The sequence below is a fragment of the Ambystoma mexicanum genome, chromosome 10, assembly GCF_040938575.1.
Source record: "Ambystoma mexicanum isolate Mex_15411 chromosome 10, UKY_AmexF1_1, whole genome shotgun sequence".
Classification (NCBI taxonomy): Eukaryota; Metazoa; Chordata; class Amphibia; order Caudata; family Ambystomatidae; genus Ambystoma; species Ambystoma mexicanum.
Window position 1 is genome coordinate 1,012,932,298 of NC_090932.1, and position 24,605 is coordinate 1,012,956,902.

At 43.4% G+C, this 24,605-nt stretch overlaps 1 protein-coding gene across 4 annotated transcripts in view; it reads right to left on the reverse strand.

Annotated features, from left to right (window-relative positions):
* The window catches only part of VWA5B2 (von Willebrand factor A domain containing 5B2), a 967,193-nt gene that overhangs the window by 150,685 nt on the left and 791,903 nt on the right, over positions 1 to 24,605 (reverse strand). For 3 of the 4 annotated variants that reach the window (XM_069618816.1, XM_069618815.1, XM_069618818.1), the window contains exons 17-19: positions 3,771 to 3,830; positions 2,654 to 2,791; positions 650 to 769 (exon numbers count right to left, since the gene is read on the reverse strand). In XM_069618816.1, coding sequence (XP_069474917.1) covers positions 650 to 769; positions 2,654 to 2,791; positions 3,771 to 3,830 — 318 coding nt within the window. The remainder of the gene's footprint in view (positions 1 to 649; positions 770 to 2,653; positions 2,792 to 3,770; positions 3,831 to 24,605) is intronic. The other variant, XM_069618817.1, reaches the window with a different exon arrangement.

Below are 24,605 nucleotides of genomic sequence, written 5' to 3' on the forward strand. Positions count from 1 at the left end.
TGAAAGGCTCTGTATCCCAGTCTCTCATCCCCTAAGGTATAGACCCAGTCCTAGACGAGAAATGCCCCTTATTCTTGTGCTATTTCCCCAGAGGTATCGTCCTGGAGTTGAAGGGCTCTCCAGTCCCGTCTACTATCCTCCAGAGGTATGTGGTCCTGCAGGCGAAAGGCTCTGTACCCAGGTCTACCATCCACCAAGTTATACATAACTGGAGATGGCCTTGCACCCTATTCTCCCATGGCATGCGGTCCTGCAGGTGAAAGGCTCTGTATCCCGGTCTCCCATTCCTCATAGTATACGGTCCTGGACTGGAAAGGCTCTGCACCCCTTCCCCAGTTCCCAGGGCCATCCATTCCTAAGCAGGAAATGCCCCATATTCCTGTGTTTATTTCCCCGAGGTTTACATCCAGAGAGGCAAAAGGCTCTCTCAATTGTGCCATCTAATGTGTAAACAATGCTACTCTTTGGGGACTATTTGCATGCCAATCTATTTGAACTCATGCAGTGCTCGACCTCAAAGAGTGAGGTTTGAGTATTATTCCCTATTGCAAGTCAGTGCCGAATCTGAATAGCTCATTTCTAAGAATCCACGATGAGACACAAGCACAGTGGAAACCCTTGCAAAGCTCAAGCAAAGACAGACATGTACCTGTTGAGATCAAGGCCTCATCTGGTCCCTCGCAATCTTGCCTCCGACCCAGTCCTGCAGAATAACTCCGGTGTCGTCTACTTCCAGAGTGAGACCCTCTGTGATGGCCGAACTGATGACCTGCAAAAGTACAAGCAACAATAAGAAAGTGAGGAGGGACAATCGCGTGTGTTAAATGACGGATGGACAGGCGAGGGGGTCCCTAAGGCTTGACTAGGACTAGGACCCGATTGGGGTAGTGGAGAATGATCATGACCACCCATGATCGGAGGCAGAAGCAATGGCAGGTCATAGAGTACCAACAATGGCTGCCCATGGGGCAGAGAGCGCGGGTGCCCACAGAGCCAAGACTTGGCTTGACCATAGAGTGCAAGCCATGACCACCCATCAACGAGATACAATAGTCGTTGGAATAACATTGGTCGTGAGGGCCCCTTCAGTAGCTGCCCTGGCAGCCTGTAGCCATGGATAAAGACCCATGCGGCCCGCAGAGTACAGACGATGGTACCCTCCAGTACCCTCAACGGGAGGCTATTACACATACAACAGTAGACTACAGACCATGGTGGCCCACTGAGGACGGCCCTTTAAATGCTGAAGAGTACAGACCCTGGCAACCATATAATACACCATTGCAAGAGAAACAATGGCACGGCCAGAAGTGGCAAAAGTCCTCTGCAACCAACCGCATCTGCCTCAACCACGGGAGCCCTGTGCGCCTTACAGTGGGAGAATATACTTGAATGTAATTTATGGTCGGTCTGTTTCCCCAACTTTATCGTTGACAGATTTCGGCTCTCCGCCCTACAACACACCCTGCACTCAGCAGATACCTTTCGGCTATGCATGCCACTACTTCAAAACAAGCCTCTTAGCAAATGTGTTTGGGAAGAAACCTAGGACTTTACGCTTCGTCTGTTACCCCTGTGATTGAGATATTTTAGCCACAGGCGAATGCTGTGCTCTAGAAATCAATGACCATGAACATTAGCAGAGTGGGGACTAGGAGTGCTCCTGGGGCAGAAATGAAAGAAACTTTTACTTTTACACCAGGCAGCCCGCAGCATTGGTTACCTAGCGGGCCTTGTGGCCTAGGTACGGCCCTGAGGTGGACTAAGCTGAGCTGGGAGTAAAATATGCAGGCATGCCACTGGTATCAGGTAATATTATCCCCACCAATAATATTGCCATATATAAATATGCAGGCATGCCACTGGTGTCGGGTAATATTATCCCCACCAATAATATTGCCATATATAAATATGCAGGCATGCCACTGGTATCAGGTAACATTATCCCCACCAATAATATTGCCATATATAAATATGCAGGCATGCCACTGGTATCAGGTAACATTATCCCCACCAATAATATTGCCATATATAAATATGCAGGCATGCCACTGGTATCAGGTAATATTATCCCCACCAATAATATTGCCATATATAAATATGCAGGCATGCCACTGGTGTCAGGTAATATTATCCCCACCAATAATATTGCCATATATAAATATGCAGGCATGCCACTGGTATCAGGTAATATTATCCCCACCAATAATATTGCCATATATAAATAGGCGGGCATGACACTTGGGTGACTAGTAAGGGCTGCACTATTTATCACAGGACTGGACCAGGGTCCTCCTCTTTCTAACATGCATTCTCTATGTTTTTTGCTAAATATTGCTTTGTGAACCTCAGATGACACCTGGCACAAAGGACTATAATCATGGCAGAGAGTTTGGAGTCCCAGAAGTCTGCATGAGGCAGGCGAGGCTCAGGCCCAACTTACGCCTCAGTATTTGTCCAGAATTCCAGCCATAGTTGCGAAGCTTGAATGAGTTACCTTCACTAGGGCAACCGGAGTAGATGTATTAATCCAGCAGTGACTTCATCCTTCATGTCCTGTGCACATGGCCCCACCACTGTGTTGCGTGGACATGCATACAGTTTTACAGTAGTGATTCCTGCTGTAATAATGCCATGCAGGAGCTGCTCCTACCTGCGTTCCGCACGTCTATTGCACCTGGCAGCAGTTCCTTGGTCCTGGAGTCGATGGGCACCATGCACGTGTACATGGAGAGCACGGAGCAGGCCTTGCTGGACTGGATGGCTTTCAGGCGGAACTTTCTTGAGGATCCTGGAGGAACGCAAAGGAGACAGTCTCGTGAACTGGTCATGTCAAACCATCAGCTCCTACTCCGCAATGACCAGGCACACTTGATTTAGATATACAGTTTGAGGACACAGTCTTAAACAAGCATTTCTTAACATGAAGTTACTGTTGAGGACACCCTCTGGTCCCATCACCCTATTTTTCTCCAAAACCTTGAATACAGAGTCTTTTCTCAGCTATCGAAAAAAGGGTGTTAGCTGTATCACATATAAAGTTGCGACAAAACTATCAACATTCTATAGACCAGCGGTTTGCAACCCTTGGCTCTCCAGATATTTTGGACTATGACTACCGCAAGCTCCAGCCAGCCATTGCAGTGGTGGGAGATCATGGAAGTCATTCGGCCTCATTACGAGTTTGGCGGTAGCTGTGCCGATATTAAGGGCAAGGCTACCGCCAAACTCGCTACCAGCCCGGCACCCGCGAATGGGCCATTATCGGCCCATTACCGGCCCATTACGAGATGAATGGGCCGATAATGGCCCTTTCTCGGGTGCCGGTATGGCCGGCCTCCCGATCCCCATTCTGCCCCATAGGGTAGAATGGGGTCGGGAGCATGGTTGCACAGGCACCGTTAATAACGGTGCTGGTGCAATCACGAGTTCTGCTCGCGGGTGCCGGCTGGTCTGCATGCCCCACATTCGTCATGAGGCCCATTGTCCAAAACATCTGGGGAGTTGCAAGTTCCAGATCCTTACACTACACCATTATTGGAGCCACTGTCAAGTGATAACAATGGCTCCACTATTGCACAGGGTACAGGGACAGCTACTGGGATACAAGTTCATAAGTGTTTATTTATCAATCTATATTTGTTTTCACATAATTAATAATTTGTGAATAAACATAATAATCAGCAGCAGTCAAAAAAACAACACAGTTGTGATTGCATGACAATTTGAAAAAGCAACAGATAAAAGATGGAACTTTAGACGTATTTTACCCTGTGTTAGAGTAGTACAGAGATGTACATCAAGGGGCAGAGCATTCCACCATTCAGGGGCTGACAATCAGAAGGACCGAAAATGAGAATTTGCATGAGGGTGGCGTGGAACAGAAAAAAGGCAAAGAGAAGCAGAGCGTAGTGAGCAAGATGGTTAATACAAAGAAATTAGATTAGCAACATGGATTGGAGCATGCGCATTTGAGCAAGCCCGTGAATATATTTAAATACAATACAAAGAACATTCAACTCAAATCTATACTGGATTGGCAACCAGCGAAGTTGAACCACATATGTTGAAATATGAACCTATCAAATTAAATAAGATCCTAAGCACCGAATAAAGAATAGATTGGAATGATAAAAGAGCATATTTGGGTAACCCGACATACAGAGAACAACAATAGTTTATTCAGGATAAGACCAAAATAAGTAGCAGAGTTTATGTGGCAGAAAACATTAAAAGGTGATGGATTTTCTTAACATTAAAAAGTTGAAAATGATAAACTTTGGTAACTAACAAGATTTGGTTCTGTAAATTAAATGCTGAAGGAAAGACACATCCTTAATTACGAGCAGAAGACGAAAATTCAAAAGTAACAGGTGGAAATGAAATGAATCTAGGGCATACAAAAATAAAAGTCGCTGAAAAAAAAACAAGAGCTCCATTTCTTTAGCATTTAATAGTAAACAATGAGATGCCACCCAAATTTCGATGGCAAAGAGACACCGAGAGTGTTGCTGATTTAAAGAAACAGACAAAGTCGGAAATTAAAAGAACATTCGTGTGTTATCAGTATAAAAATGTGTTTGAAAACCAAATGACTGAATAAGAGATGTAAGTGGGATAGTATAAAGTATTCTGCAGAAAATGGTGACAACAGTGTTTGTCTAGAGAAGAACAAGGGCATTGCATAAAAACACTTTTAAACTTTATTTATTCATTGTTTCCTTGTGTTATGGTTTGTTACAAAACTTTCACAATTAAAAAAAACAGTATAAAATACAAGTACTAAATCCAACTTTTTACACATTCTTTGAAAGACTAAAATATTATAGGAGTTTACATCTGTTAAACAGTTTTGTGGACTTTTTACATTTTAAAATGTGTAGGCAATACATGATTAATAAATCTAACAACTTTTAAAGTCATAGAATTCTGAATTCCCACTAACAGTCTCGATCAAAACTCCCTCCATGACAAAGACAACCTATACCAGGGGTCTGTAACCTTTGCCTCTCCAAATGTTTTGGACTACAATTCCCATCAGCCCCGGCCAACCTAGTCTATAGTAAGGGATCTTGTGAGTTGAAGTCCAAAACATATGAAGAGTTACAAATTGCAGACCCCTGACATATACCATACAAAAACCCCAAAGTGGAGCAGTCAAACACCACAGAGCTCAGGAGAACCGAGAATTATGTTTCCATCATGATTCTGCTTGGGAGTGAATCTTACAGAACCTCCAGGGCCTCTCCTGCCTGCTAGTTCTTGCACAAATTTACTCCGCAGTAATGAGTACGTTTAAACAAAATCTCAGAAACATGTCACACCCACACACGTTAGGCAATTTGGATAAATATGGGGGGAAATGACCTTTTCTTTTCCTCTGCAGCCAAGCCATTGTAAAACGTATAGAAAGTGTTTCCAGAGGTTCTGACTAGTCCAAAAACGAATGTTTCTTTTTTATGCACAACAGGATTGCAAATGAACTCTTCGCAATTAAAACCCAAAGTAGAAAGTTTATAGAATTTTCTTTTTAGATGTTTATATTGCCTCGTATCTCTTTTTTATTTTTGTTTTAGCTTGTTTTATATTTAGTAATATTAGAATCTTTGTACTATGTGATAGTTGAATGAAATTAGTTGTGTTTTCTTCTTTGTTTTCTTTTCTGTAAAAGGATGTAACATAATGTGTTTTCTTTTGTTAAAGGTTGTTTCAACCAAGTATAAATAAATAAAAAATAAAATAAAAAAAGAATGTTTCTTTTTTATGTACAATAGGATTGCAAGTGAACTCTTCGCAATTAAACCCAAAGTAGCAAGCAGGAATTACACTTCTTTTGTAATTCATCCAATCAACTGCAAGATCCTGGTAGTGGGAAGTGATAAGCTTCTTCTCCAAAGTATTCCCTCCAGAGTTCCAAGTTTATCCCATTCGTCTAAGTGCTGCAACTCCAAACCATAAATAGGATCAACGACATGTTACAAAGTCTACCTCTGCATCGCTTCATTTCTGCAGGGAATGGATTATAGTATGTAACATTTTAATGTTTGGTTCATAAAAAGTCGGGTAACCTAGCTAAGTCACACGGGAGCCCTTTAATAGCCCAATAGAACCTGGATAATGAACAAACCAGACTATATCATTTGCATCTGTGAGCCACTGAATTGGCAACACGCCCAACCTGGGGGAAAACAATGTACCCCCTCAAGTATTTTGCACAGTTCAGAAATATAGAGGGTAAACTGATAAGGAGCTAATATGCATCCTTGCCTCAATCCTCTTTTTATTACAATCCTTTCTGCTAAGGTGTCTTCAGCATTTAGTTTGGTTCTAGTTCTAATATTGGAATGCATATGTATGAGAATACTCAATAATCCCACTGGAATCCCCCAAGGTGCCATTTTACCACATAGATGGGAACGATTAACGAGATCAAAAGCTGTGGTCAATTCGATACATGTTAAGGTTAATGTTAATGTTAAAGGTATTTATATAGCGCACCGTCACCAACAGAGTTGATCTCCAGGCCCTCACGCGGATCTGTAACAAGAGGGTGGGGGGTGGCTGTTAGGTTAGTCGGGCGAAGAGGGAGTAGACTAGTGAGAAGAGTGGTCTGCTGTTGGCGGCTTCAGTTTGATTTTCACCGTGTGCTGAGCTTTGGTGTAAGTGTCGGATCGGAGCGAGACCTCGTGTACTGTTGATGCAGTTTATGTGTTGTTTGTTGTTGTTGGTGCGGTGTCCTGCAGTCTGTGCGGTTTGCTGGGCAAGAGATGATTGTGTGGGTTTTGGGGTGAGTTGGGTAAGCAGAGATTTGAGGTTGGGTTAGTGGGTTGTATGTCCTGGTTCTTGCCAATCTTGTTTTACTTAGGTGGCATACCTGTGGGTACTCTTAGTAGCTGGTTACGATTCTTGGCCATCTATCCGTAAGGTTAGATGTCACTGTGCATCACAGTGTATTCTTGATAGTGTTGTATGAATTTTAGGTTGGTGGGGCTGGTTATGTCTAGTCTTTTCCTTCTGGTGTTGGTGCTGTGGATTGGCCGCCCCCTATATTTCCCCACTATCTATTTTGACGGTGGTCTGCTGGATTTGGGACTGATTGGCAAGGGTGCTGTTGATGATCGTCTTTTGATCTTCCGTCTTGGTTTAGTTGTGTATTTGGTGATTAGTGTTGTCCTGTTTTGGCTAACTCTCAGTGTGTAGTTTGATACATAGTAGATTGTCTTCCTTGGGTTCTGTATGTAATTGTTCGATTGTTGGGTTCCGCGATCGACGTTTTCACTCAACATTGTTATCCGGTGTGCGTGTGCCCACTTGGGCGTTCATCTAGTTATGCAGAGAAGAGCCACGATTTGAGCAGTTTCCTGAATAGTAGGTGATTTCTTGTGTTGCGTATGTTCTTCGGTAAGTTGTTTCATATTTTTGGTGCGAGGTGAGAAAAAGAGGATCCTCCTAGTTTTCTCTTGTTGTAGGGGTTTTGCTCCAGGCGAATGTCGTTGCTTGATCTGAGCGTTCTTGTTGGGTGGTGTAGGTGTAATTTGTCTCTCAGGAATTCTGTGAATTGGTTCTGGATTGATCTGTGCATGATGCACATTGATTTGAATTTGATTTGTGTTTTATTGGTAGCCAGTGTAGTGTTTTTAGCGCCGGAGTGAAGTGTTCTCTTCGGGGTATTTTGAGGAGCAGTTTGGCTGCCGCATTTTGTATGCGTTATAGTTTTTTTAGGAGTCGTTCCGGCATACCCAAGTATAGGCTGTTGGCGTAAGCAACTCTGGACATGACGAGAGTGATGATGGTTAGTGTTTTGTTGGCAAATGATAGGAACGGTAGGATCTTTTTTGCCACATTCAGTAGAAAGAAGCATTTCTTGAGTATAGCGTTTACTTGTGGCTCTAGTGTGAGTTTGTTGTCCATCAGGACTCCCAGGTTTTCTACCGTTGACGATGGGGCGGGGGTTGTACCAAGTTCTCTTGGCCAGGGGGCATAGTGGTTGTCTCCTCTGTTTTTTGTGATGATCATTATTTCTGTTTTGCCTGGGTTGAATTTGAGGTAGTTAGAGTTCATCCAGTTGAATACATCACGAAGGCAGTTCTCGAGTGTTGTGTTTTCTTCTTGAGGGTCTTGTATTTTGAATACTATTTGTGTATCGGCGGCGTAGTTGTAGCAGGTGAGGCTGTGTCCCTTGACGATTTTGATCAGCATGGAAAGGTAGATGTTGAATAATAGCGTGGAGAAGGATGATGCTTGTGATACGCTGCAAGTGGATTCTCTTTTGTTGGATTTGAAAGGTTTCATCCATACAGTTTCTGTTCTGTTTGTTAGGAAGGATTTGATCCATAGTAGGGTGGTGTCTGTTATTCCAAGTCCTTTTAGTCTTGTGATGAGGATGTCATGATTCACTGTGTTGAATGCTGCAGAGCGGTCTAGAAGTATCAAGGCCGTACTGTTGTCTGAGTTTGCGTTTGTTTTTAGGTCATCCCATATTGAGAGGAGAGCTGATTCTGTTCCTCTCATTGGTCTGAAACCAACTTGTGCCTGGTCTAGTAGACAGTGTTTTTCTATGAATTCTTGGGTTGATTTGTATATGTAAGTTTTGAGCAATTTAGCTGTGTACGGGATGTTGGAGATGGATCTGTAGTTGGAAAGGTCCTCTATATTTCCAGCTGTGTCTTTGAGTAGCGGTCTTATGTACGCTGCTTTGAAGGATTTTGGCACTTTCCCTGTTAAGATTGAAAGGTTGAGGAGATTCCTGTGGTATTCCATGAATGTTCCTTGTGTGAGGATTGATTTGTATATGTTCGGTGGGCAGGGATCCTCAGGCGAACCTGTTTTGTTGTTTGGATTTACCAGTTTGTCTCCACTGATATTTTCTGGGAAGTTTTGTAGTTTGTTCAGGCATTCCTTGTAAGGGTCAGCGGGATGAGCAGTCTGATCACTTGGTCTGTTTCATATGGCTTGTTGGATGGTGAGGATTTTGTTTTTGAAGTGATCTGCTAGGTCATTGCAAAGTTTCATCGATGGTATTGGCGTGTTGTTGCAGCCTGGTGGATTTTTTATTTTCTTTATGATTTTGAAGAGTTATTTTTGGGTGTTTGGAGCTGTGAGGATTCGGTTGTCATAATATTTCTGTTGGAAAGACGCTGGAACAGCAGGTAAGTTTGGTAATAGTATTTATTAAAGATAAATACATGTAAAGGAAGACCCCCAGCACACGCAGAGGCTCCCCTGCTAAACAGATTAAATCAACTGCCAAAATTAGAATACGAAACACAGAACAACATCATAACATTCTATGATCTCATCATTGCTTGACACGTGGAGTGTTCCATCTCCTCCAGCACCACGTAATACTCCTGAGGGAGCAACATCATAACACATCTCCCTCTTTTAAAAAAAACTTATTTTAGATACGATTAACAACTTGGGTATTTCCATTCATACGTGACCTCTCTTCACCGTAGCAATTCGATCCTTATTCCAAACCTGCCCACCAGCCACACGTACAGCACCTTTCATCACAGCAATCACTTTAACGGGGTCTGAATATAACAAATCACCTTTCCTTTTCACCACCCCTTTTCTTATCCTTATCCAATCTCCACACTCCACATGTAACTCCTTTCCACCTCTCCTTTTGTTCTCACGCATGACCCAATCGCTCTTTTTCTTTCTCAAAACCTTTCTCACCTCATCAATAACATCTGACTCTTTGCTCCTCCCTAACCATGGAGGACATGCCATCGAGAAAGGTTTCCGACCCCTCATGAGCTCAAATGGACACAATCCTGTGGTTGCATGAGGCGCCATGCGCAACGCCCACATCCTATTCTGTATGGTGACAAGTTTATCGAAACCACACTCTTCACCCATGCACATACTCTCCATCACACATCTGTTTAATCTCTCCACAACCCCATTGGTTTCGGGATGATACAGAGATGATCGCTTATGCCTTACCCCACATTTCTTTAAGTAAGTAGTGAAACATCCACCAGTGAACTGTGTACCATTGTCGGTTAATATACTCTCTGGAAGTCCTTCGTTTGCAAAGATTTCCTGCAACACTTTCACCATGTTTTCTCCTGATATTTCCCTAACAACCTTGAAATCCACCCATCTGGAGAACAAATCAACCACTAAAACCACAAACCTTCCTCAACCATATCCTAGCTCCACGGGTCCCAAAATATCCATGGCAACTACACTCCAAACTTTGTAAGGAACACCAACATCAATTAGGGGTTGCTTCTTAGCCTCAACTCCTTTACCAGTTCTAATACAGAAATGACATTCTCTTAAATGATTTTCAATTTCTCTATCGAAACCTGGCCACCAATAGTTTGCCCTTAACACACCTTTGGTTTTGGAAATCCCAATATGTCCACAATGCGCCAAATCAATAATTCTATTACGAATGCCAACAGGTGAAACCGCTCTCTCCCATCTAAATAATATGTCATCCACAACTGACAATTCATCCTTCACCTCCCAATAAGGTTTTTCCTTTTCTGCTAACTCCGATTTACTGGGCCAAACTGAAGTTATTACATATGAAACAACTTTACTAATAGTTTAATCTTTACTCATTTCGCCCAACCACTCCCGCTTAGATACAATTCCTTCAGTGTTCACAAATACCATCTCCATCTCCTCGCCCTCGAACTCTTCCTGACACACAGTTTTCACCCTTGACAAACTGTCTGCAAGAACATTTTCCTTTCCGGGTACTACTTCCATGGCAAATTTGTGTGCTTGCATCCTGGTAACCCAACCTGCTACCCTACGAGAAACCTTGTCTAACCCCTTCGTCTCAAAAATAACTTTCAGGGGTTTATGATCTGTCCGGATTCCAAACTCCGTACCCCAAACAAAATTTCTAAATCTCTCAACCGCCCAGTAACATGCTAGGGCCTCTTTCTCGAGAACAGAACAGCGTACTTCAGCCCCTTTCAATCCACGTGACGCATGTGCTATCACCATTTCAGTACCATCTTCTTGCTTCTGGGATAAAACGGCTCCAAGACCACTCTCACTCGCGTCCACTGTGATAATGGATAATTTCTTTGTATCAAAACAACCCAGCGGCTTGGCCATGTCAATTTCATTCTTTATTTTCCTGAACTCAGCATCACATTCTAGACTCCATGTGAAGTCTGCACCTTTCCTTAATAATTTTCTAATTTCCACTACCTTGGAGGCATAGTTTTCTACAAATTTCTGATAATACTCAATCAAACCCAGAAATGATCGCAGCTCACTTTTGTTAGTAGGTCTCTCAATTTCCTTAATAGAGCTCACAATAATCTCCTTGGGCTTTACACCATCCGGTGACACCTCATGCCCTAAATAATCCACCTTAGACACCGCAAACTTGCACTTCTCCTCCCTTAGAGTAGTACCTCTTTCCTCAAAAATCCTTAACACACTCTCAAGGTTCCTGTCATGCTCCTCAATCGTCTCACAACATACTAATACATCACCTTGGAAGCAAAATACTCCCTTCACACACCTGAGCAATCGATCCATGATCTTTTGAACCACGGATGAGGCAGATGCCAGTCCAAAAGGCATCCTCTTAAATTGGAAAACGCCCTCATGCGTTATAAACGCAGTCAGTTTTCTGCACCCTTCCTCCAAACCAACTTGATGATAGGCGGACACCATATCAAGCTTCGAAAACACCTTCCCTTGTCCGACCATTGTTAACATCTCATTCATGTTTGGTAAAGGATGTCTATCAACCATTACGCACTTATTTAGTTCGCGCATATCTACACATAACCTTAGATTACCCGAGCTCTTTTTAACGATCACCACTGGGGATAACCACTCAACTCCTCTGGCTCTCTCAATGACTCCCATTTGAAGTAACTTCTTTATCTCATTCTTCACCCCTTCCCTCAATGATAAAGGCACAGGCCTAAGTTTTGCCGTAACAGGCATACTATTCCTTTTCAAAACGATTTGATGTTGAAAACCTTTCACTCTCCCCAAAGACTCTTCAAATACTTTACTATGTTTCAAAACATACTTATTTTGGCTCATGCAACACGACGATACTTGGAGTACTTGCTCATCTTGGTTTGGGTCCAAGCGGATGGCCAAATTTTTCTGCTCTCTCCATCCCAGTAAGGACTGACCCCTTTTTGTTATGTACAACTTGCCTTTACATCTACGCCCTTTAAATTCGAAATTTCCCCAAGTATAACCCAAGAGTTCAATTATATCCCGATTATACCCTCCGGGGTTAATATCCGGTTGCATAAGATCATCCAGCACCCCCTTCAACTCCCTCTCAAACACATCTCAAGATACTAATGTGACCTTTGAACCTGAGTCGGCCATCATAGATACTTTATGGCCATTCACATTCAACACCGCATACGGACGTTCGCAATCATCCCCGCTCTCACTTTCGGAGACAACATTGATGGTATTAACCACAACATTTTGAATTGGGATTCTGGATTCTTCGTCTGATGATGATCTCCCATCTTCGCCTTCATTCACATAGAAAACTTTCTTCTGCCCAAATTGCCCAAATTGGAAGTTCCTGCAGCAATTCGCGAAGTGCCCCTTCCTTTTGCACTTGGCGCACGTAGCCCTTCGACCTGGACAAACGATGGAAGATGCAAAGTGCGAACTGCTCGCACACCTGAAGCAGAGTTTCTCATCTCCCTTTTCTGTCTTTTGAGGTACTTCAGGATTTTTCTTCCCTTCCACCGCACCTCGATTGTTCTGTTTATTCTTCCCCCTTCTTTTGCTTTTCGCATCCACCACGTTTAATATTTCAGTCTTGCTTTCCTTTGTTTCACTCATTTCATTCCTTGACAGTTTGGCGACACATGCTAACGAATGTTCTACATGCTTGGCGATGTCCAATCCCTCATCCAACTTTGGGTCATCCCTCAACCATAGTTCTTCTCGTATTTTATTGGCTTTACAATGTGTCATGAACTGGTCGCGAATATGTTCATCAAACGCCTCTTGAAACTTACAGGATAATGCCAGGTGTCGTAGTGCTGTCACATATTCTTCTACCGATTCTCCCTGAGCCTGCACCCTCATGCAAAAGTTGTATCGTTACAGTATTGTGCTAGTTTTGGGGTTGAAATGCTTGTCCAATTTCAACAAGGCTAGATCAAATTCGTTCATGTCATCACCGCTGCCGTCTCCCACTGGTTGGGGAAGTGTTTTGAATATTCTCTGGCCCTCATAGCCCAAGAAATGGAGCAATAATGATAGTTTCCTTTCACTTGAGTACGACGTTCCGCCAGCTGCCTTCATGTAGTGTAGGAATCCTTTACGCCATTGGGCCCATAATATCTTTGCTGGACCCGGAACTGGCATAAGTATTGGAGGACCTGCAATTCCAGGTAAGCCTGCCATGTTCTGGTTATTCCCACAGGCCGAATACACAAATGCTAGACGTGCTTCCCAGTTGGTGGGTTGTTACCAGGGAACTTGCTTCGGCACAATGATACAGCAAAGGCTTAAAAGCTTTCCTTTCCTTTCTGCTGTACTTCAGTGTTTCATATGCTCTGCTGTTCTTTAGTGCTGCTTGTCACTCTTTTCTCTGCTTCTTGCCACTCTTCCTCTGCTTATCATCCACCCTTGCTCACTTAGCCTCCCCGTGTTCAACTCCTCCTGCTGAACCGTCTTTCCCTTTCTTTCTTTTTTTTTATTTACTTGCACCTCTGCACCAGCTTCTTGGCTCTCCTCTGTGCCCAACGCGCCTCGTCAGGGCGTCTCTAGGGATGTGCAGCGCACACACTTTAAGAGAAACGGATTGCGCTGCGCTCCTACTAATGATAATACGGTATCTCGGCACAGCCTCTGTCTTCGGTCCGCCCACGCCTCCTTACCCAGGGCGTTGCGTCGCTTCCTCTCCGACGCGCTAGATGGCAGGAGCCAGCTTGATGATGGCCTGCGTGCGGTCCACAGACCGACACATGCGAGTTGCACCGCAATGGCAAGACGAACGTCGGAAAGAGGGCACAGGGAACTGCGCGAGGTGGCGAGTGGCGGATGACTTACTTGGTTGCTCGTGGCGCACCGCTTCACTCTCATTTGGGTGGCCACTACAACGCCGCAGGGGCAGAGCAGCCACAGGTGCCCCGGACGGCACAGCGAAGAACGGGCCCTGTCCCTCGGTGGCCGCTGCTATGCTCGGAGGGAGAGCGGAGCGGCGTGACTGCAGCGGTTCGCTGCTAGGGGTCTTCAGATCTCTCACAGCGATCCCATCCTCGTCGCCATTGTTGGAAAGACGCTGGAACAGCAGTTAAGTTTGGTAATAGTATTTATTAAAGATAAATACATGTAAAGGAAGACCCCCAGCACACGCAGAGGCTCCCCTGCTAAACAGATTAAATCAATTGCCAAAATTAGAATACGAAACACAGAACAACATCATAACATTCTATGATCTCATCATAGCTTGACACGTGGAGTGTTTCATCTCCTCCAGCACCTCGTAATACTCCTGAGGGAGCAACATCATAACAATTTCCTATTTGCTTTTTTTATTTCTTTTTTGTAGGCACGGATATGTCACAAATACATCCACCTTATTTTGATTCTAAGCCTGTCTCTGTAACATGGCCACTATATAGCCATTTAAGTATGTCCTCACACAGGGGAGTTGCTAGGTCTGGAAAAGACCCGGGGCTAAGATGATGTCAGAACTGTTGGGACTGGGGGCTAGCTGGTCTTTTGGCTGTAGCTCCTGAGATTCTATCCGGGGCTACAACCAAAAGATCAGGGGCTATAGCCCCCTTCCCTGTCCTCACATCTTTCCTAAATCTTGTTTGACATTTCTCCAGCTGTCCCATATCCGTAACCCATTTTTCTATCTCTCTGAGCACAATTGTTGAAAATAATTTGCTACTTACATCCAAAAGTGCTATGGGTCTATAGTTAGCTGAGTTGGATCTGTCTCCCTTTTTGGAAATTGCCACTATGCAAGCAATGTGTCATGGTGGAGAAAAGGGGCCAGCTACAATGATTTGATTAAACAGCAGGGTAAGTATCTGAGCCCCATTTTATGGTTGAGATTTTCAATATGTGATTTGTTTAACCATCTGGCCAAGGCTTGTGAGTTCTTAGTGCTTCGAATGAAACATCCATTATGAAATTTCTAATGGCAAAGATAAGGCAACACATGACCCCAAGCCAGAGTATATTTTCTTGTAATGCTGTATCCGTGTAACAGACAGAAGTTGGACGGTTGTTTGTTGATAAGAATTCTGAACATTAACTAGCTGTCCTTACACAGCATTTTAGATTAATGATTGATTATCCAATTCTTTTATCCTTCCTTCAGGGCTAACACTTCCCTCTTATACGTTGGCGCCTTATAACTATTCCTAGAATTCTTAAGTTCACCGTAATTCTTTTTTTTTAGATCTGAACCATGCCATGGTATGCATGTGAGTTACTATGTGGTTTTGAAGATTGTCTACGCATTTGATGCTTTGGGATTAACAACATTGATTCTTTAATGAATGTATTACAACATGTGGGGGATAGCAAATTAGGTCCCTCCTCTTTAGAAAGCACTTCAAGAGTGGCTTCCACCTCTTTATTAAATTTGTGAACATTTCTTGGGTGCCAGGAACTTTTTGTGGAACAATTGGTGCAAGAGTTCGGGAGAGCAAGAAAGAAAAAGGAAGAACAATTTAAAAAACATAGTTTCATGATAGGAAGAGACAGTTTAGTGTGGCAATGTCCTAGTGCTCATCAATTTAGAAATGTATGGAAAGCCAATTTAAGTGAGCGAGTAAGGGAGGGCGGGTTGTAACCAAAGGTAACCAAATTCACAGTGTGTTTTTTATATCAATTTATATGAGAGATTGCAGAAGTGGTGAAGATTGAATACTAATCCATTTGATCAAGGAGGCTATCAGACCTGATGATCTAAGCAGGTTCATTTTGTTAAAAGTGTTAATTGCATGCATGGGTTCACCAACATTAGCACTTGCATGCTGTTGGGTCCCCGGCATGTAATCAGGATCATTTTATAAAAAATCTACATTGCACGAGGATTACGCCAACGTTCGCACTTACTTTTCTGGGGGCATGGGGTCCTCTGCATACAACTGCACTGTCCCTCAAAGCAGAGTGGACAAGGATAGAGTAAAAGGCAAACTCCCTTTTACTCTTTCCATTTTCAATTTGGTCTCTGCGAAACATAAAAGCCACCTGCAAATAAGCTTTGCAGGCAGCGTTTACTAATGGATTCCTAGGGAATGTGTCTAGTTTTTACAAGATGAAAACCTGAGGCGAATTCCACACGGATCCATTAATTTTACGGCTTCATGAAAATATTATGCAGGCATAAAATGACATGCTCACACGAGACGATGGAGGTGAGCACTGTGAGGATCTTGCCTATGCTCCATGCCCCTCCTCCTCCATGTGTCCACATGAAAACAAGGCAGAGTGGGAAATAGAGACGTAAATTAATGACACCTTGCACTTACGTCTCTATTTTCCACTCTGCCACAATGAGTCGGTAAATAACCAAACAACACCTATAAAGTCTGTGTCCCTCCTCAAATACAATTTCTCCCTAGCTGTACTCTAAAGCAATAGCTTTGGCTTATAGGTGGTGCTTAAGCATCATCTAATAGCTAAAACTAAAAAAGCTAGTTGCATGCATGCATCATAACTATACACAGCACACTTAAAATGCAATAAACCGTCAATGGAAAAGTTGAACCATTGTTATTTGCCTCTCCCTCAAGTCAGGACTAAGATTGATCAACCTTCTCTAAGACATCAAGGTCACCTTAAAAACCAACTACCTGCCTCAACAGGTTACGATAGGCAACCTCACAGAACACACGAGGCAATCTAGCCCCAGCCTCACCAAATTATGATAGGCAATCTCATAGAGGCATCTGCCTCAATCAATAATCAATACCTCAATACCTTTCTCAATATGATATCAAATGCAGGGTAAAAAGAGCCCCCTTATACTCACTAACATTAGAAGGTAGAGCGTTGAAGAGGACTGGAAGAAAAGACTGAATGCCTGTAAAAATCCCACAGTTCAAAACAACATGGAAAAATTGAAAAAATTAAATATTTGGAAACCATCCAAAAAAACACATATTGCTGCCCTGTGGTTTTTCATCGAACTGCATAATAATAGTATTGAATGCTTCAAAAAGATTTAAATGTCCTTTGAACTTAATGGTGCTCAGCACATAGCCAATCCAGAATACGGTGTCTGCTCTTAGGCCCTTAGGCTGTGAGCTGAATTGAGCTGAAGTACCTTGAGGAAAAAAGCAAGAGATCATTGCTCAATCAGCTCAAAATGCAACTGAAAATAAAATGAGTTCTGCTAAAAAAAAATTCAAAATAGCCAGGGCCTAGCATATGGCATCATATCTCCAGAAAAAGATTTAGGAGTGGGCTGACCCCTCCCTTCTGGGAAGCCTTTTCTTTTCCATTCCTTTCAGCCATCTGCGCCTGCCTTCATCTTTTGGCCAGCTCTGTCGCCCCGAACAGTTATTGCCAGCGGCTGAACTCACTCTCTTATATACCCTCTTTGCCTTAACTATCTTCAAACCCTCCAGGCCCACTGTCTGTCCTTCAGAGGCCACAAGGGATTTTGCCAACAATTGCATTTTCTAACTGATATTATCGTTGACATACACAGCATGGACAAGGACATAGCACTGTCCTTCTGAGCCCACTAGGAATTATGTCAACAATTGTATTTTTAGCTGATATCTGAGTTCATATACACAGCATGGACAAGGAAATGGCACTGTCCTTCTGCGGCCGCTAGGGATTTTTCCAACAATTGTTTTTCTAGCTGAAAGCACCTTTCTTGTGCACAGTATGGCTAGAGACATGGCTCTGTCCTTCATAATAGAACTACACAAGGCCTGCATTTTGTAGTTTGCAGTGTTTGTTATCTATGTTTTTTTTATTTTGTGAGTACATTGGCCTCCTTCCCAGAATGGGCCTCCATAGCGGTTAACAGACATGTTAACACAATCAGAATTGGTGCTGCTCCAGGCTCAAGGTCATTGGCTCGCAGCCCGGACTAATAGAAAAAACTGTAACGTACTTCATTACAACATGGAAAAGCAAATCTTGCGGCTTGCATTTCATTAAATATAAACGTGTTTGCATCGCGCTGTGCATTATAGCAAGGAGGCCTGCATTTCACTCACTGTAAAACTGTTTTCATCACACAATGTAGAAGGTCTGCTCTGAAACTCAGATCACAGGCATTATTAAGCATGGCTAATATGGGTAGACACAGAAAATACATGTCAATAAAGTATTCACACAAGATGGAGGAGGCCCCTCTGTCTCATCAGTGATGCAAAATGAGGCGCACATTAACAATTGAGGCGTAAAAAGGGTACACTTCACTTTTACACCACCATTTACCTTTCTGCCTCGTTAAAAGTGAAGCTATATGTTTTTATCCTCTGGAGATGTGGTTACCTGGACTGGGCACAATACTCCAGATGAGGCCCACTGTTGTGTTCATAGATAGCACAGGCTTCCAATCTCTTCTAGTTATACATCCTCTTATGTACGCCGACGTTCCTCTTCTTCTCCCTACATTAAATGTCACATTGAGGGTCAGCACAGAATGGGCAGAGCCTAACATAAATATGTAAAAGGAAGGAGCAATCAGCAGAGCCAGGGAGCGGACAGGGGGGTGGCCACTCCCCTGCCCCTGGCTCCCAGTGCATCCCCCAGCTTTCCCACTGGCAGCCTATTATTCTTACCCCCTGGCACCAAAAGCTGCCTCTGCTACTAGCGCAATGCTTTTACGCCTTCATTTTGGGCTCCAATCCCTTTTCCTGCTGGCACAAAAAGGAGGAGTTGCACAGAGCGTAGATAAGATCTCTGTGAATTCCTTCATCGTTTCACTCCTGAGAGATTTTCATTAGATTTTCATGCAGTCGTGCAATTAACAGATTCATATGGAATCTGCCCCAGTTTGGCACCTGGTCAAAACTCGGCAGAATCCACAAATAATAATTTAGCATGTATATAGTGCTACGAACCCTCAGGCATCTGAGCAATGCTTATTATTACCCACAGTGTGTGGTGCTCATTTATCGGATCTATGTGATTATCGCCACCCAGTTTACTGCGCCGGCCGAAAATACTGACTATTTTTCTTTTTTTCGACCCCCTTTTTCACAGACTATATATGCGCAGGGATACCCCCTGCAACCACTTATACTCCCCCCAACATTAATTATTTACTTTACCCCATCCACATCCCCCACATATATATTCTGTGAAATGGGGTTACATTCTTTTTCATAAAAGTCAGCGTTTTCGGCCGGCACAGTAAACCCGGCATAGTAATTGTATGATTCCCATTTATCGACCTCGTAAGAATGAAAGGCTGAGTTTGGCCCTGTCGGGATTCGAACCTGCATCAGCAGGCTCTGCACAGATGTCAAAGCGAGCCCAATACTTGCTGTGCTATTGGACTGGCTAACAGGAAACTATTTGTAAACACTGACCGCTGTGTTTTTATTTTTTCACAAGATAGGAAAATGAAAGAGTGAAAGCGAGTTCACCTCACTTTTACTCTTCCCCTCTCCCTCCACCCCAGATGTGAAGGTTTCAAATGGAAGCAGGGGACCAACAGTACATTAAGTTACAAAGTGTCCCTCCCTCGTGACAGCCTTCTTGCCGCCTTTCACTATATGTTTGTCTCCGGTGTTCAGACTGGCGTTGGAACAAGTTACAAAGTGTCTCTCATTCCTGACAGCCTCAATACTGCCTTTCACCGTAAGTCTGTCTCTGGCGTTCTTACCGGCATCAGAACAAGTTACAAAATGTCTTTGCCACTCTCTCCGCTTCTGATCAGCTGTGTCCATTTGAAACTTCTCAGCACTGCTTAACAATTTCCAAAGACTAGACCGTGGCTTTGGCTTACCGCTTCTGGTAATCTTCTTTGCTTAATCACTCTTCCTTGTCTCAGTACTAAAATGGGGGGTAAATAGGGTGGTCGGTTGGGAAAACCTAAAAATACCTCATCTACATCACAATAAGCCATATAGGCATGTTGCAGAGGCATTTGGATGTCACTGGGAATTGTGGCTGCAAGGTTATTTTGGTCCAATGTTTTTCTGTTTCCCTGGAGTTTTTCTCCCCTCACATCGTCCTCCATCAGATAGCCACCGTCAGAATCAGAGTCAGGTAGCTCCCTGGCCACGCAAGAGAACCCTTCCTCCAGAGAACCAGTGACAACATTGATAAATTCCTCACATAGGTACTCACTATGTTTTCCAGTTGTTGCAATATTATGGCCTTGTGGTACCATTATGGCAGTGCCTGGCAAATGCCTATCCCATGCCTTCTCAAAAGCCCAAACTATCATCTTTAGTTCCATGTCATTTCACTGAAAATAACGACTTCAAGGTAATTTACTTTTAAGTGATTACTTCAACATTTTTTATTTTTTATTTGGGGTGGTCCCCCATCGCCCCCTCCCTTCACTGATACCCCTACCTCAAACCCTTGCCCACACCCTTTTCACCCCTTAACCCACAACTAAATATATACTTCTAAGTAATTTCCGACATTGAAACTATTGGATACCATCATCTTTCCATTGTTTGTTTATGTTTTGTTTGGAATCAATGTTTAGAGATAAAATCCTAACTAGGTATCCCAGATTATATAGTTTATTTATATAGTGCCTATACACAATGTGTTTCAAAGCGCTACAAGTCAAGAGAGAGAACACGGGCAAATACAATTACATTCTGATAGGCCATGAACAATAAGAATGTGAAATTAACTATCGTACTCGGCCTGGCGACATTTCAGATAGTGCAAGAGCTCAAACATAGATACGGAAGGGAGGGGGTGAAAGGGAAGGAAATGGAAACAGACAGGCGACTATCGTACTAGGCCTGATGACATTTCTGGTGGATCCGGAGATTAACAAAAGGTGAGGGAGAGGGGTGCAGAAAGGGAGGGGAGGAACAAAACAAGTGACTAACATCCTAGGCCTGACGACATTTCAGATAGTGCTGGAGGAGGGGGAACAAGTAGGGGAGGGGGGGGAGACAAACAAGGTTGCCCTCATACTAGGTCAATGACAATTCTGATAGAGTAAGTGCATCGAAGGGATGAGAGGAGGAGATAGGAAAAGGGAGAAGGGAGAGAAGGAGAGAACAGAGAGTGAGGAGTGAATAAGTGTAGAAGCAAGAGGGGCGAGCTAATACAATTGCAGAAGTCAGTAGTAACACATAATGTTGTGAGAGAACAGCAAATACAAGCCAGGATTTAAGATGAAAATGGGAACAGCATGATTCAGGGCCACCATGAGTACAAGATTCAGGGGAAGTCCAGCATGAGAGTTGAGAGCGGGGGACGCACAGTGAGTCAATGAAGTCCGTAAAAGTCAAATCCAAGCATTGGCAAAAGGCATTGATGGTGAAACCAGGATGTATCAGGACAGACTGCTGCAGAGGTAGGATGCAGAGGGGGAGAGGATTGAAGGGGGGAGGGGGCAGGTAGAAGAATCAAGCAAATCAGGCAACTCCTGGACGCGAGAAGGGGGGCGCACAACGGAACATCATGGGGGACAAGAGGTGGGGATGGCCTGTGGGGACAGAGGGAGTAAACCCATGTTGGTGCATGCTTACCTGCTGCCTGGGCAGGGGTTCGGCCCTGGGTCCTTCTGGTCCGAACAGGCCCAAACAGGAATTAGAGACAGGGTTGGCAAATGAAGGACAGCGAGATTCAGCGCAATGACCTACGTAGTATGGGGTGGTGTGAAAAGCGCTGCAGGTGAATGTAGGGGTGGGTATTTGCCACGTCCTACCACAAATGGAACATAGAAGGATTGTTTTTACAAACACACTGCGGACACACACAGATTAAATTAAAGTTGGTGTATATTTAATCCGCAAAAAGGTAGCCTGACACGTGTTTCGAGCAACATGCTCTTCTACTGAGGCTACAGGTTTGTGTACATGGGAGATAAGCCAGTACATTAAATTTAATATACATATGAATGACCCAAACCAGGAGGCAAAAAGCCAAGAGGACGGTCAACACACCAAAACAAAATAAACATTGAAGGCAGTGGTTATCAGCCACATTATACAGAAAAAATGCATGGTGTCAAGTAATGCATTTGCAAACCAAAATATCACAATTCGTAGGGAGAGGAACAATATAATACAAACAAACAATGTCATGATGGAGCGTAAAAAATAATGAAAGGAAAAAGACGGGTAGAGGTAGAGAGGGGTGAGAAAGAACAGAAGAGTGCGTTAGCAATGTTGATCAAGGTTGGCCACACAGTTAGTTGGTCTTTGAACGAAAACTAGGTTAGGTACCTGTTAATGGGGTTCCCTTTAATTTGGAAACTAGGCAGGGGATAAGAAAGAGAAATGATTGTGAAAAAGGGGGTATTTGCCCAGAGCGGGACATAATGTCATGTGTAATAGCCTTAAACTGAACTTACCAAGGGTATGTGATCAGTATAGAAGCAAAAAATATATAGGACTGCGGGCTCCACTGTAAAAATAACATACAGTGAATCAATGTTAACTTTTAAAATAAGTGGTAAATTAAGTTGATAACATTTGAGTAATTATCATTAATACAGTAGTAGCAAAATTCTACATACCTTAAGATGCAGTTGCAAGAACAAATTGAAAGCGAGTTCGCGCTGAGACTGGATACACAAACCAAAAATTAAAACGAGCGCGAGAGTGCGAGCCCAGCATGAGGAAGAACGAAAAAAAGGCATAAATGGCAATTAGAGAGTGGTCAAAGGTGCGCGTCTAGCCGCTCATTAACAAGGCACGTAGACCCTCTGAAGAGCTAGGGGTCTACGCACAAGTACTGTTCTTACCAGCGTCTCCGCTATGTATGAGGACAGGAGCCAGGCGTGCGCGGCTCCTGCTTTCATTAATAGATGTAAGTCTGATTGTTGCAACAAGGTCTGAGTGTCAGGAATGGGACGCCATCTTGGGTGAGTAAACCTTAAAAGCCTGAGAAGCACTCGCAAGCTAGCGGGGCAATTCACAGAAAATATTAGTTTGCAAAAGGAAATATGGCGAAGGTGTATAATTAAGTAAGGCAACCTTACATGAAAGACCGTGAAGCGGTGAACAATATACTGGCCTTGAATTAAAAAAGGAGGGGGGGATTATGTTGGTGGGGGAATGATAGTCCCCCATCAAAGAGTGTTTGCGCATGGGAACGAGGGGGACGGCGGAATAGGGGCCGTGTTGCCCTTGAAAAGATGTAAGGGAATGAAAAAATGTAAACCCGGTGCCTGAGCCAATTGGTGAATTTAATGTGAGGGTGAATGTCTGCCACACTAGTGGGTGGCGGGAGCAAGTATGCCCCGATGCATCTACCTTTTAATCCCCACCTCATGTGGGCATGCTGAATTTCTACGGTCTGAATATACTGAAAACTAGTTGTGTGACCAACATTAAATCAAAACTGACAACCTGACTTGTTGTCAATGAAGCAAATTGCACATCAGAATCCACAATAAAAGCACAGTGCTCATAAAAATACAGATAATTCATGGTCTGTATTGAGGCCTTGTGTTACAGTACGGTATTGGCAGATGAGGCGAGCCTCTAATTGTCTCAGTTTAAGGACTAAATTGCCCCCACGATGTGGCAGGGTCACTTTCGCCATCCCAGTAAATTTGATTTGCGCCTTGTCATCCATTTGATGAGTTTGTTGCCAATGTACCGACAGTGGTTACTTAGAATCTACCTGGGAAATGGTTGCCAAGTGTTCCCTTATCCTGATTTTAAGCGGTCAAATTGTACTGCCCATATAGCACTGTCCACAAACACATATAATGTAGTATACACAAAATTTAGTATTGCAATCATTAAAAGATTGAATTCTGTGAGTGCCCAAATGACCAAATTCAATTGTGCAGGTTTCGTGTGCATAGGCACACATAGAGCATCCCCCACATTTCCGGAAGCCTTTGTTGTCTGGTTGGTGTAACCAAGTTGTTTTTTGTTGTGGGTTAGACATGAAAGAAGGTGACACGATGTTTTTAAGGTTATTAGCCTTGGTGTAGATGAAGTTGGGCGAGTCATCTACCCAGGAACCAATATCTCTGTCGAGCTGTAAAATATGCCAATATTTGTTTACAATCCTCTTACTGGCTTTGTCTTGCAGTGTGCGAATGTCATTAATGACTGCTTGGTGAATCTGTTTTAAAAAATATCCCAAAAGGGAAATTTGTTCGTGCTAGACGTAACTGCTCCTCAAACAAGGACTTCATTACGGAATGTGCACTTATCCGCAACCGTTTCTTGTCAAGAGGCTTTGACAGCAGCCTACTTGATAAGGCAAAACGGGAGGTTAAGTCTATGAAGAGAGAGGATCTGCTTACTCCCAATGTACGTCCCCATAGTACTCACAGTAACAAATTGAAATTTATTACCAGGTACAATGCAGATAGTTCCAGTCTGTACAAGATTGTAAACAAACATTGGCATATTTTACAGCTCGGCAGAGATATTGGTTCCTGGGTAGATGACTCGCCCAACTTCATCTACACCAAGGCTAATAACCTTAAGAGAATCCTCTCACCTTCTTTCATGTCTAAC